This window comes from Gadus macrocephalus, chromosome 23 (assembly GCF_031168955.1).
Source record: "Gadus macrocephalus chromosome 23, ASM3116895v1".
Taxonomy (NCBI): Eukaryota; Metazoa; Chordata; class Actinopteri; order Gadiformes; family Gadidae; genus Gadus; species Gadus macrocephalus.
The window spans coordinates 16,820,641-16,835,726 of record NC_082404.1 but is presented as its reverse complement, the minus strand read 5'-3'; the positions used below and the strand labels follow the sequence as shown (position 1 = coordinate 16,835,726).

The window sequence follows — 15,086 nt, the reverse complement described above, 5'->3', positions numbered from 1 at the left end:
GACCAACATCCGACTGTTTCTTTGTTGTTGTGACAGACAGTCACGTGGCGTATGTGCCCTTTGCGTCTCTAGTTGTTGGATCAGATGCAACATGGCACCATAGATTCAAATGTTTTATTAGTGGTCATATGTTATATTTTATAATAATCGATTATATATTTGCAATTTTCATGTAAAAAGTGTCAGAATGTGAACAGAAGGCATCGATCGAATTTGAATGATATAAAGAGGAGTGTCTCTCTATTGGCCACAAATTTCAAATATCAAAATACACTGTCATTTAATAGTTTGTATTTAATAACAATAATACGTTTTATTATGATAATTCATATTATCATATTGTTGTTATTGCATTATTTTTATATAAATATAGGCCTACATATATTTATTTATTTATTTATTAGTATTATTATTAAAGGCCTATTCCAAACGCTCCGATGTCATTCAAACGAATTGACCTGCCCCACTTTGGATTTGAATGCAGGCTGTTTATTAATTGAATTGTTTATTTTCGACCTGATTATTGTGTTGGCATACAAAGCGCACACACACACACACACACACACACACACACACACACACACACACACACACACACACACACACACACACACACACACACACACACACACACACACACACACACACACACAACGCACACGCACGCACACACGCACGCACACACGCACGCACACACAAACACACCCACACACGCAGTGGCTGTCACATCTGCATGAAATAACCCCATAGTGCTTCACAACGTTGCTTGATTTGGGGATAATAATACATCCAATTCATTGCGTTGGCATCGTAAAAAGTCTCTTCATAACGAGGTGCCGCTGTGTTCAGCCTGGGGGAACTTGCTGTTCAGCTGCACATCGGAATGCTGGGTCTTTTACATTTTGCCTTATTTTCTTATATTTCCTCCGTTAAATCCGCGGTGCTCTTAATCCTAATGCGGACGAAATTAGAAGTATATTTTTTATTCTTTTGATATTTTGTATTTTTTGCAATCGGACCGGCTCCTGTTCCAACATATCGGTTGAGATGTTTGCAGAGCATCGTCTTGGGGACGATTGGCTGAGATAAGAGGAGTAATCAGCCGTCATCCGGGACCTCTCCGTGATAAACCTCATTAACCTAATCACTGACAGGCGGCGGAACTTGTGAGGCAAACATGGATAAAGAGAATACAGCGAGGCTGGTAAATATTAAGTCATTTTTTGCGACGCACAAAGACCACTAATATCACGCCGACATCTCTGAGCTTTTAATAATAATGATGATAATGATAACAGGTTTTAAAATATGTTCTGATTGTTTAAATATGACAGTATCCTACTATAAGGCCTTCACCTTTTAACTGACAGTATTGTACAAGTAGTAGAGTGCAGTACTATTATAGTGACAGAGTAGTGTATAGGCTAACTAGGATAGGCCTACTGTTTAACAGTAGGCCTACTAGGCTATATTGTTTCACTATCCTAGAGTACAGAACTATAGGCCAACTGATTAGAATACAGTGCTATACTGTTTATACTGTTTACTGTTTCGTACATGTTGTGTATTTTACAATATAAAAGAAGTGCTTCAAATGTGTGTTGTGTATTTTATAACGGTAGTGTTTCAATCGTATGTTGTGTATTTTAGAGTGTTTCATAGGCCTACGTGTGTTGTGTATTTTATAATATAAAAGAAGTGCTTCTTACGTGTGTTGTGTATTTACTAACAGTAGGCTAGTGTTTCATACTGGTGTTGTGCATTTTATAACATAATAGTAGTGCTTCATATGTGTGTATTTTATATAATGACAGTAGTGCCTCATACGTATGTTGTATTTTATAATGTAACAGTAGTGCTTCATACGTGTGTGTATTTTTAACGGCAGTGCTTAATACGTGTGTTGTGTATTTTTAACGGAAGTGCTTCATACGTGTGTATCTTGTGATCTCTCTCAGTTTGAGCTGAGTTTTGAGGACTACCTGATCCAGAAGGACTGTTCAGGTCTGGCCCTGAGGATGCAGGAGGAGGGGCTAGATCACGTACTGGTGGTCCGACTGGACAAGATGGTAACCAAGGTAACTAAGGTCCGACTGGACAAGATGGTAACTAAGGTCCGACTGGACAAGATGGTAACTAAGGTCCGACTGGACAAGATGGTAACTAAGGTCCGACTGGACAAGATGGTAACTAAGGTCCGACTGGACAAGATGGTAACTAAGGTCCGACTGGACAAGATGGTAACTAAGGTCCGACTGGACAAGATGGTAACTAAGGTCCGACTGGACAAGATGGTAACTAAGGTCCGACTGGACAAGACGGTAACCAAGGTAACGAAGTTGGACATGACGGTAACTAAGGTCCGACTGGACAAGATGGTAACTAAGGTCCGACTGGACAAGACGGTAACCAAGGTAAGGAAGTTGGACATGACGGTAACTAAGGTCAGACTGGACAAGATGGTAACTAAGGTCCGACTGGACAAGATGGTAACCAAGATAACTAAGGTGGACATGATGGTAACCAAGGTAACTAATGCTGCTATCCATTTGGATGGTACGCTCTTACGAACGACCAGCTTCAGCGAGAACGTGACGTATTTCCCTTGCTCCAGCCTTCCAGTTTGCCATTTGTGTTTCTGTCGAGCCACGAGGGGGAGTAGTAGCAGGCTAGTCATCATTAGCAACATAGCCTCTTTAGCAAACCAGCTTCAAAACAAAACTTTACATTGAATTGGACGCAAAGCAAGACCGTGCAATGCATATATTGGTGACCGGATTAAAGCAGCAATGAAATCAAGTGTGTAAGAGGTTTTAAAAAACGACATTAAAACCACCAACGTGGTACAAATGGAAAGAAAATACATCTCATCCCCCATTAACTATGGGCGCCATCTTCTTTGCGAGTTGTACAGCTCTGCTCGCTCTACTTTGAAAGCGACGAGGTACTACGACCAAAAGGGGGCGTGCCTCAGTGAAATGCCGCAAGAAAGCTGGGAGATTTGCGACTTTACCACTTCGTAAATCCAAATGGATAGCAGCATCAGATCAGACTGGACAAGATGGTAACTAAGGTCCGACTGGACAAGATGGTAACCAAGATAACTAAGGTGGACATGATGGTAACCAAGGTAACTAAGGTCAGACTGGACAAGATGATAACCAATGCAACCTAGGTCAACTAGAGGTTACTAAGTTCCACAAGATGGGAACTAAGGGAACTAAGTTGTATAGATACAGATGCAGTTGGCTTTAATGATCACAGAGGATATTGTTGAAAGTTGTTTGGGTGTCATGAGCTAAACAAGTCTAAAGTCAAATCCTGGTTTGGTTATGAGGACCGATGTGGGCTAGTCCCCTGCCATGGGGCACTTTGGTTTCTCTGAATCCAAAAGTGTACTTCTGCTACGGTACATGACATGAGGTTGGGCGTACTGTGTTGACTGTGTGGCGTTCTCCTCTGACCTCCTGTAACGTTCCCAGGAGCTGGCTGAGGAGGGGTTCATGAGCGCCACACTGCTGCTGAAGGCTCTAGGGCGCATCTCGGAGAAGAAGGAAGACCTGCATCATCTGTTGGAGCACGGACTCGGACCGAAGGTGAGTGGACTCGCTTTACCAAACCATTATTCCCAATCCTTGGAAAATGGGGATAAATCAAATGAAACCCTGCCGGTATTTAATGGTGTGTTTTGGTTGTGCAGGTGTTGTTCTGGTTTGAAACCGTCGGCGGACTCCTGGGTTCTGAGGGCTACCGAGACACCGGCCCTCTGCAGAACCTTGCCGAGGAGTTCTATGACTACTTCCTGGTAAGAGATGCGTGGCTGCTTCCTAGAGTGATGCGTTACCCTACTTCTTTGTGGTTTTCGGGGGTTCCATGAGATGCTGGCCGGGACAGGGGTACGTTTAGGGGAGGAGCGCGCTAACCAAGTCCTACCTCAGATCAACATCAGAGGTCTGGTAGCTGATGAGTTTCATCCTTAAGAGGTTAAGGTTAGGACAGAGGTTAAGGTTAGGATTGTTTGGGGGGAGGGGGCATGAGTGACTTGCTAGTTTTTTTTTTTTAAATCTATTGTTTAAATCCCGAAAGCTGATTGTTCGAATATTGTCATAGCAACGTATTCTTTTCATCCACAGCTCCTCGGACAGCCTTCCCTTCACGGTAAGTATTTTTTTTTTTTGTGAACGTAATATTAATTTTGTGTGTGTGTGTGTGTGTGTGTGTGTGTGTGTGTGTGTGTGTGTGTGTGTGTGTGTGTGTGTGTGTGTGTGTGTGTGTGTGTGTGTGTGTGTGTGTGTGTGTGTGTGTGTGTGTGTGTGTGTGTGTGTGTGTGTGTGTGTGTGTGTGTGTGTGTGTGTGTGTGTGTGTGTGTGTGTGTGTGTGTAAAGCCAAGCAGCTTGCAACATATTGCTCAATCTCCTCCATTATAGGCAGCCGAGCTATTTCGAGGAGGTGTTTTCTGTACCCATAGATTTTCTCTGTCTGTTAACAGACTGTGTGCAGAATAAGCTCATGTGTACGTATTGTCTGTTCTGTGCATGTTTGACTCAAGTACTGCAACATGTTGTTTCGAGGATGTAGGGCATCAAAAGCAACTGAAAATATTTGTGCCCTTGCAATGTATTTTATAAATGCGGACACAAATAAAGACGTGTGTGTGTGTGTGTGTGCGCACCAGTGTCAGCTTTCCTGCTCTCTACAATACTCTCCCAGTTAGCCAGGCTGGTTTTGAATCCGGTAATCGCCTTCTCTCCCCGTTTAGAGGTAAGCACTGGAACCGCGCTGTTCACCCTCACACCCTCCTCACTTGCATATTTTTTCACCTTCATCCCTACTTCACTAACCCTACCCTCTTAACCAGTGTACTCTCCTCACCGTAGCCGCCCAACACTTCTAACCCTGCCCTCCTCACCAGTTTAACAGGAAGGGTTTAAGACAATCACGTTACAAACCTGGCAGTGCTGTCTGGAGGTTCTGTTTGGTCGGATCATCAAAAGTCAGCCGTTCAAATAGGTCACAATTCCAAATCACTTTGTCAATGCTTCGCTGGGGCAGGGACTAAGCACTAGCCAATGCCTTGGGAGATATTTGAAATAAACACAATGCATTAACCCTATTTATATCAAACACAAGGCTCTTGCCCTCTGTATATCAAAGAGAATGCTCTAAACCTCTGTATATCAAAGACAATGCTCTAGCCCTGTGTATATATGCAACGCATTGCACTAACCCAACCCGTAACATGTGTTTCAGGCTATTAGGACATACAACACTCTTCTAGAGTCTCTCAACAGAGAGGAAAGGAAACGGCTGCAAGTTGATATAAATCAGCACGGAATACTGTAAGTATCTGATACTTGTCACTGAACAAGTATCAGAAGAATAATCTTCAGTCAGCTTAATGTATAGAATTAGAAATAATTGCAAATAATGTAAAATAGATGGATAGATCCTTTAATAATCCTTCACAGGAAATTACAGTGTCACAACAGCGTGGACAGACGTAACAAACACACATCCCCTCATATGCTAAAATACTTAAATACTACAATAAATACAATACTAAATACTACAAGTGCAGTGTAAAAATGCAGCCAATATATAGTTTGTTGTTATCATTATCAACAGATGAGTAGATATCAATTATAGTCTAATTTTGTTTGATGTAGTTTGTTGTGGACGCAAAGGGCTGACACCTTTTGACTCTCATTTTGAAATGCCACACAAGCTGGATGAAGATTGAGCTTGCAGTAGAATTTAATTAAGTGATCATGTCTGCGCTTAATGTTAACTCTCATACCTGTATAAAGATATACTAACCCTGGTCGTATGCTACATGTTTACCTTTGTGATTCCTTGTGGTTTAGCGATGAGCTTGCAGCTTCAATTCTGACAGTGGGAGGTGATGACCACACGCACGCACGCACGCACGCACGCACGCACGCACGCACACACACACACTGTATCAGATTAGTAATTGTATGATTTTGCAACAGGATTGGTAGTCTAACTCTTCTTTCTGGATGAGATTAGTCATCTTGTACTTCCTGTATCAGACTACGAGTTCCAGGTCAGCATCTCGGAGGCACTATGCCGCATGACCCCCGCAAAGGACAGAGAGCAGAGGGCGAAGGACTGGTTCTACGACCAGGATATCATCGATGCCTTCTGCCGGATCCGAGACAAAGACTTTGAAGTGGTATGTCTTGTTTCTGTACCGTACGGATACGTTGAACTATATTTCAGTTTATCGTTATCAATCATGAAAATTATTATTTGAAGGTAACGTTATGTTTCTGTCCCACAAGGACTGTCGATTATTCCTCAATTATATCAACTGTTGCCAAGGAAACCAGAGGAGGTATTTGTAGTATTATTACAGCTTTTGGTATCCAGATATACATGCAAATTAAACTGGTTTTACGTAAATTTAGTAGTAACTCTGTGACTGTTGTTTCAGGGTTTATACATTTCCTTGTCGCCGAGCCTTCCTTGGAAATACTGAGGTAAACAAACAATCTTGTCTTGCATGAGTATATGATTATTATTGTCCTAACCCCCTCTGAATGCAAGAGCTCCATCAGGCTGCAGTTCACTTACCGACCAGAGGGGCAGTAATGAGACCGTTTTAGATTCTTTCATTTGTACCTTTTAACCACATTTGCCTGACCAACAGAGTATCAGGTCAGATAAGTAATAACAAGGCTCAAAGTGTGTGTGTGTGTGTGTGTGTGTGTGTGTGTGTGTTCTATTCACAAAGCCCACAACATCCATGGAGTATATGTTGGTTCTGTGCATCAAATCTAGATTATGGTCTAAAGATTCTCTTGTGTCACTTGTACCTAGTTATTCATGTACCAAACATGTCCTCTTTTCATGAAGCTGTTTAGTCCAAAGGATGACAAGCTGGACCGGTTCTGGATCGACTTCAACCTGGGCTCAGAATGCATCAGCTTTTTCATTGACGATCAGCAGGTATTATTCAGAGCTAGAATCCACAGAAGTTACGTTACAGATTAAGTACTGAAGGGTCCTTAACGATCTGTATCGTGTACTTCAGGGCTTTCTGTGGGTCTCAGTCCACCTCCCAAAGCATGGGGTCGAAAGCTACACCCTCTACTCTCAACAAAACGGTAAATAGTTGCATTGATATCCACCAATGAGCGAGCTTTACATAAGCGCGGCTGCACGTAGTGTTATGCACTACATTATAACAGGCATGAGGGCAATGAAGGAATCTTTGTATGAGGGTTAGTTAGCATCTAGGAGACGCTTTTATCCAAAGCAACTTACAAAATGTACATTGCTCAGAAGAAAACCAAACAATAATATATCCCCGTATACAACATAGATAGCTTGGACAAGATGCTACCCAATAGTAAGCACTATTTTAGAGTACAAGTAAAACGTACAATAAGTACGTACATTAAGCGCAAGATGTGGCCCTCCTTGGCCCCCAGAGCTCGACGAGGAGGAGACGGTGGTCCGCCTGGAGCTGAGCCGGCCGGTGGTCCACCTGAACAGCAGGGAGATGCGGGTCCAGCTGTCCTTCAGCCCCCAGCACCACTCGCTGGTGCTGGAGGCCTTGGGCAAAGTGTTCGGCCCGCCACCGTCCCAGGTGAGGTCCCCTAACCCTCACTCACTCCAGCACTACTCCTCGCGCCTGCCCCCCTAGGAGGTACAGAAGCATTAGATGGCCTTATCCCCTCAGCCATGATCCCGTTACCCAACGAAGCCAAACCCCACAGATAATGGATGTAACTATGTATCCCCCTGTACCCGAACCCCAATGTATGTCTGTTGTCATCAATGTCAAATGCATACATGTATTTTATGCATGTCCTTTATGTGCCTTTGACGAGTAATTAAGATGACAAATGACGGAAGGAAACAGTGGAAAAAAAAAAAACCCTAAGGGGATAACTAATAAACAAACTAAATTGGTAAACACTAACTTGGCTGCCGAGGAAAGTTGGTTAGTATTTTGATTTGTGTGGGGTGCAGGAAACGCCGGGCTTTCTTCAAATGAAGGACAGAGAGGAGGTCTTGACCCCCAGTCGAGGTGGCAGGACCTACTACAAGAAGAAACCGAAGAGCAAGAGCAAACTGAAGAGTAAGGACTCGTAGCTCTGCTGCAGTAGCAGTGTTTGCATATAGATAAGTGTGTGTGTGTGTGTGTGTGTGTGTGTGTGTGTCTAACCGATTTATGTGTCATCACGTGCAGTTCTCCCGCTTTCGTCCGCCAGCAGTGAAGACGGGTCTACTCCATCAAGGGTAAGTCTCTCACCTGAGGAACATAAATTACACATGAATCCAAGCCTCGTCGGTGAATAATTTTCTCTCCTCTCTCCCTCTCCATGTAGCCTCTCTCTGCAAGCACTCCAAGCAAAGCAGAGATTCTGTTCGACCAGATTATAAAAATGCTTCCAAAAGACAAGACGCAGCCCTTACAGACTTTGAATGACTCGGGTAAGACTCAGGAGTCTGTGGATCAAACTATCGCCGATGTCCCTACTAATAGACCGTTAAAATGAATAAGTGACCCTCTGGCGCCATCTACGGCCCGTTTGGCAACACTACTGTAGGCCTACAATACATCAGTTCAGTGATTAAAGTACTCTCAGGTCTGACTGAAGGCTCTCGACCAGAGCTCAGTGCCGAGGGACCGGACCTGGACCCGGAGGGGACTGAGGACCGTGGCCTGGACCTACTGTGGATTGAGGACCCTGGGCAGACCGAGGACATCGACTTGGACCAAGAGTGGACTGAAGACCTAGGGCAGACCGCGGACAGTGGCGTGGGCTTAGAGAAGTCTGAGGACCGTGACCCGGAGCCAGGGCGGACTCGGGAGCCAGGGCGGACTCGGGAGCCAGGGCGGACTCGGGAGCCAGGGCGGACTCGGGAGCCAGGGCGGACTCGGGAGCCAGGGCGGACTGCGGACAGTGGCGTGGGCCCGGCGAGGACTACGAGGGGCCTGGACCCGGCGAGGACTACGAGGGGCCTGGACCCAGGGCGGACTACGAGCGGCCTGGACCCGAGGCAGACTGCGGACCCGGGGCGGACTGTGGTCCGTGACCTGGACCCGGGGCGGACTGTGGTCCGTGACCTGGACCCGGGGCGGACTGTGGACTGTGGAGACTGTGGCGTTTCTGTGAACCAGGTTCCACCATTAATGTTGTCTATAAATGAGTTAATTCAGTACCAAATACTTTGAGGCGAGTTCTTCACAGGACAATTGGATATCTTTTCTTTTTCTAGAACGTTCTCAACACTCCCAGGAAGAGGACGTCATCCAGAACCGGTATTTATTAATTGATGTAGGCCTATTTATTTATAAAAAAAGATTATGTACAAAAGTAAAGTCTGAATTCAGAATCGCTAATTCAGTGACTGTACAGACAGCTACTAGTACTACAGTACAGTTGTATTTTAATATACTGTATGTCTCCATGGGTTATCTCTTTCAATTTCAAGAGTAATTTCCCATTGTATGACTTATCATACATTAATTAAAATGCTGGCATGTGTTCCTATTTTTTATTCATAATTATGTTCACAATGCATACTTTTTTCGGCTCTTGTGATCTTTCTGTGGGATAAAAGGTTGTACATAATGACCCTTAAGGGTCTATAGTTATAGTTTGAGGCAAACAAAGTAAGAACATGTTTATGGCAGTCTTCAAGTCTGTATTCGTGTTTGCTTTTGTCATTTCCTGTGTGTTGTAGAACCACCAATAGGGGCGTCTTGTCCCAAGAAGAAGGCGTGGTCTATTCCTGTGGGGGAGGAGCCAGGCCCATCACTCAAAGGTCAGAGTTCAACCATTGAATGACTCTGAATATGGAGGTAGAGGTGATCTTAATAAGTCAGGAGGTTAAGGTTAAGGTAGGTTGTAGGTTGAGGTCTCTCTCTGCCCTCCAGACGTTCCGGTCGAGGCCGGTTCAGACCAGCAGGCCAGCATCGTGCCGGACTTCAGCAACCTTGCCAGACAGCTGCAGGACAGCATGGCTGCCGCTACACAAGTAGGCATAGGACATGATACACAACTTTATACAGTACATGATGCACACAACTTTATACAGTACATGATACACAACTTTATACAGTACATGATGCACACAACTTTATACAGTACATGATACACACAACTTTATACAGTACATGATACACACAACTTTATACAGTACATGATGCACACAACTTTATACAGTACATGATACACACAACTTTATACAGTACATGATACACACAACTTTATACAGTACATGATACACACAACTTTATACAGTACATGATACACACAACTTTATACAGTACATGATACACACAACTTTATACAGTACATGATACACACAACTTTATACAGTACATGATACACACAACTTTATACAGTACATTATACACAACTTTATAGAGTACACATGATACACAACTTTATATAGTACACGATACACACAACTAGATATAGTACATGATACACACCACTTTATATAGAACATGATGCACACATAGTACATGATACACACATCTTTATATAGGACATTATACACACAACTTTATATAGTACACATAATACACAACTTTATATAGTACATGATACACACAACTTTATATAGTACATGATACACACAACTTTATATAGTACATGATACACACAACTTTATATAGTACATGATACACACAACTTCATAGAGAACATGATACACACAATTTGATATAGTACATGATACACACAACTTTATATAGTACATGATGCAAAACTATGCACAGTACATGATACACAACTTTATATAGTACATGATACACACATCTTTATATAGGACATGATACACACAACTTTCTATAGGACATGATACACACCACTTTATACAGTACATTATACACACACAACTATAGAGTACACATGATACACAACTTTACATAGTACATGATACACATAACTTTATATAGGACCTGATACACAACTTTATATAGTACATGATGCAAAACTATGTATAGTACATGATACACAAAACTTTATATAGTACATAATACACAAGTATGACCAGTACATGATGCATAAGTTTGCACAGTACATTATGCACAAGTATGCATAGTACATGATACACAAGTATGCATAGTACATGTTACACAAGAGCACATGGTAAACAAGTTTACATAGTACATGATACACTATTGTAGACCTACTGAGGACCTTAAGGTGCGTTTGTTTTGCAGCGATGCTGCCAGCGGGTTGAAGGTCAGGTGGTGGAGTCTTTCACAGAGGGCCAACAAAATGTTTCTTCTCTGCTGATGGCTGTACAGCAACACAGGTACCCTCTGTCCATCCTGACTGCAGGTAGCCTGTGAGCTCATCTTTAACTAGAGCCTGGATGATCTCTTAAACTAGAGCCTGTATTTATCGCTCCTCTTAAACTAGAGCCTGTATTTATAGCTCCTCTTAAACTAGAGCCTGTATGGGCTTCTCTTAAACTAGAGCCTGTATTTATTGTTCCTCTTAAACTAGAGCCTGGATCGGCTCCCCTTAAAGGCAACATACTATACCACCAGGTGTGAGTGTGATTAGCCGTTACAAGCCGTTTCGAAAAACCGCCTCTTCTGACATCACGAGTGGGCGTGTCCACCTAGATGTGTGATGGATAGATGAGCAACATTTGCTACAGTCCACTGGGTAGGCTGAAGAAAAACCTGACTTGTAATGGCTAATCACACTCACACCCGGTGGTATACAGTAATATGTCACCTTTAAACGAGGGGTCGGATCGCTAAATCCAGTAGTCGTTTGGTCGTGACCTCAAAACACATGAAGCACTCCAACACGTGGTCATGTGACATGTCCACATGGTCCCGGGATGAACCTTTTAAGAAAAAGCCCTGTTCACAAGTCCCATGTTTTCTTTGAAGTGTTGCTTGAGTCAACTGTGTGTGGCTACATCACGCGTCGGTACCTCTCTAACTAACTCTATAACAATCATTAGTATATGCTACACGTGAACCTCCCAAGATGGCCCAATTTGATTGGTTTACTATCTTGGGATATTGGGCATTAGCTCATGATCGAGATCTCAACCTCGAGATATTGTTTGACGGCCGTCACGTCCACGCAAATAAACCGGTAAGAAAAAAAAAATAAAAATCCCGGCAAAAAGTGTGTGTGTGTGTGTGTGTGTGTGTGTGTGTGTGTGTGTGTGTGTGTGTGTGTGTGTGTGTGTGTGTGTGTGTGTGTGTGTGTGTGTGTGTGTGTGTGTGTGTGTGTGTGTGTGTGTGTGTGTGTGTGTGTGTGTGTGTGTGTGTGTGTGTGTGTGTGTGTGTACTAAAACAATTGTTAATAATCCATCATAATTTTGCTAACTATGTAACTGCCTAGGCTGCGCCTGCTCCAGAGGTTTGAGAGGAGGGTGGTGGACGAAATGAGGCAACTGCAGGAAAGCTTTCAAAGCCTTTCAAACATGGAGACCGAGTTACTGGTAGGGCTGATACTGTCCGACACCCTAAACATAAAGGCCTCGGTACCGGTTGGCCTTCTATCCCCCCCCTACTGTCTAACCCTGACTCTCTGTCTAGCAGTGCTGACGTCTCTCTCTCTCTCTTCATCTCACTAATGTCTCTCTCTCGCTGACATCCCCCCCTCTCTCTCTCTCTCTCTCTCTCTCTTTGCAGAGCTTCGTAAGAACCGAAATGCAGTCTTTGGCTTCGTTCTGCGACCGACAGCAGAGTGGGTCTGTACACGCATGATCACACACACCGCGACGTACCGCCGCATCAAAAACTTAAAATCCCTAATTTCCAGTCGTCTCCTTGTTATGTTGTAGGCTGGCGTCCCTGGATTATAAAAACCAAGACGAAGAGGACGGCGTGGAGAGGAAGAATGGAGGAGAGGGCACAGACACTGAAGAGGCCTAGAGTTCAGCACAGACCTCCAACTAGTTATCAAATAGTTTGATTGGTTCTCCACAATGATAAAATAGTTCTCCATCGTCACGTTAACTGAAATCTACACCTTCATCATTTCGAAAAAAACAAATGATTTGTTTTCTCTGCTTATAAATGTGTTTAAAGTTTGGAATCTGTCTCCTATGTGAGTTGCCTCTAAAGTAACAGAAGTGACTCCAACCCTGTCGTTCGGTCCACTGCAAATTTTGTGGAAATAAATAATTCCTCATGGACTGTAATACAGCCTCTGCAACACTACATGGCAGTGTTTCACGGGCTGAAGATGATGGACCACAAGTAATGCCGCGTTTCCACTGCAGGTTGCGGTACGGTTCAGTTCGCCTCAGTCCGGGAGGGAGGGGGCGGTATAGCCCAGCTCAGTTCCGAGGTCGCGTTTCCATCGCCGACAGTACCCTTGGTGGTAGGTCGGATGTCGATCGCCGCGGCAGCTACGTAAACATCGTAAACAACGTCTTCCTCCCCAAGAATGCAGAGCAACGTCTCCACCTCCTTGTTTGAACAAGCAAGCATTTTACGCGACGTGTTCATTGTAAAGAATAGAGTGGCGAAGTCACGCCCCTTCCGGTAGGGCTCATGGGACCTATGAGATCGAAAAATATGAATGGGTGTCAATGGAGAGAAAATAATTATTTTCTGGTCCCAGTCTTTATATGCCCTGGATTACACATATGTTGTTTGTGGATTTAAATGATAATTTTTCATGCAAAGAAAACTAAAAATGTTCGTGAAGAAGTTTGATAATTTTAGGTTTTATGTGAGGCCGCTTTGTGAACTACAGCTCTTCGCTGCTCTAGACGCATATGATATACGTCACCACACCCGCCCTTGGAACTCGGCACAGAGATGGCGATCTCTCTGCCCCACTTCACCGCTTTTTCCAAGGGGAGGATAGAAGCATCGAAAGAGGAGAAAAACCATTATAAGTCGGGGCACGTGCAGAGTTTCAGTTATGCCGATGGGAAGATTGTCGGTCTTCTCCACGCCAGTCGCAGGGAGCGTGACGTCACATACGAGCCGTGTAGTCTTTCTCGTTGTGTTTTCTCTACAGCCTTTATCTGAACAATTGCACAATAAACGGTCGAACTCTTTGCATGAAAAATTATCCTTTAAATCCACAAACAACTTATGTGTAATCCAGGGCATATAAAGACCGGGACCAGAAAATAATTATTTTCTCTCCATTGACACCCATTCATATTTTTCGATCTCATAGGTCCCATGAGCCCTACCGGAAGGGGCGTGACTTCGCCACTCTATAATACCTCGAGGCTACGGTTTGTTTGTTCTTATCCCCACGTTGCCCGGAAGTGACGGTTCTGTCTACCAATCAACGGAGGGGGTGGGAAGCTCGAATTTTCCGGTACCCTTTCAAGCGTCTTGTCTCGTTTTCAGTAGGCCTACCCCAACGGAGGGCATGAAAACGAGGGCAAAACGAGTACGGCTCAGTCCGGGTCACGCCCACTTTTGGCGGTGGAAACGCAATCCGTACCGCACCCTGCAGTGAAAACGCGATGTAAGACAACCAACGCTGCAGTGAATTTCATAAATTGTGCCAAGATATTTTTGGGTGTAGGAACGCGTTACAATTACAAGTAACGCAAATTAGTAAAAGATTGTTTTTTTAAGTCTGTAATTTACGCTTGCTCGAGTGAATACTTGATCTAGAATTCTCTTCTCTGTACTCAATTACATTTTCATTTGTGCCTTCATTAAAATTAATATTTTGATAAACACATTATCTTCGTCGACTGTAATACAAGCGTAATACGTAGCGAAGCGACGCGTCCTCCCTCTGTTGCAATATTGTTGCATTCCATAGCTGAGGAGATTAGTAGGCTGAATCGCAATCGCGTCAAGACAAATCTGATAGGCCATTAAGCTAACCAAGCCATCCTGTGTAGTGTTCCTACAAAGCATTTGCCTTTTTTCATGTGTCAATTTGATTGACATAAAATTCACTTTGTTGTATGGATGTTCAATGAAGTAATGTTCTAAGACCTACATCTTTCTCTCTCTAATTCACACACACACACACACACACACACACACACACACACACACACACACACACACACACACACACACACTGTCTTTTTCAATCATCCCAGCACTGCAATACAAAAATGTGAAGTAATTT

At 43.6% G+C, this 15,086-nt stretch overlaps 1 protein-coding gene across 5 annotated transcripts; it reads left to right on the top strand.

Moving 5' to 3' along the window:
- Window positions 1-1,108: 1,108 nt before the first annotated feature.
- Window positions 1,109-13,390, top strand: LOC132452630 (synaptonemal complex protein 2-like). Of its 5 annotated transcripts, none has more exons than XM_060045346.1 (25): window positions 1,109-1,204; window positions 1,959-2,078; window positions 3,483-3,596; window positions 3,701-3,805; window positions 4,134-4,158; window positions 4,676-4,761; window positions 5,251-5,339; window positions 5,865-5,899; window positions 6,054-6,196; window positions 6,306-6,358; window positions 6,458-6,503; window positions 6,880-6,972; window positions 7,058-7,130; window positions 7,458-7,615; window positions 8,002-8,110; window positions 8,222-8,271; window positions 8,361-8,466; window positions 8,646-9,157; window positions 9,256-9,298; window positions 9,724-9,804; window positions 9,917-10,017; window positions 11,213-11,307; window positions 12,363-12,462; window positions 12,656-12,714; window positions 12,808-13,390. In XM_060045346.1, exons 1-25 carry the CDS (start codon window positions 1,178-1,180, stop codon window positions 12,896-12,898), a joined length of 2,514 nt encoding a protein of 837 aa, XP_059901329.1. In that variant the 5' UTR covers window positions 1,109-1,177; the 3' UTR covers window positions 12,899-13,390. The 5 variants fall into 5 exon arrangements, 4 of the variants coding, with proteins under 4 accessions (XP_059901329.1, XP_059901328.1, XP_059901327.1 ...); XM_060045345.1 differs by having other exon boundaries at window positions 8,634-9,157; XM_060045344.1 differs by having other exon boundaries at window positions 8,622-9,157; window positions 12,808-13,389.
- Window positions 13,391-15,086: the final 1,696 nt, after the last annotated feature.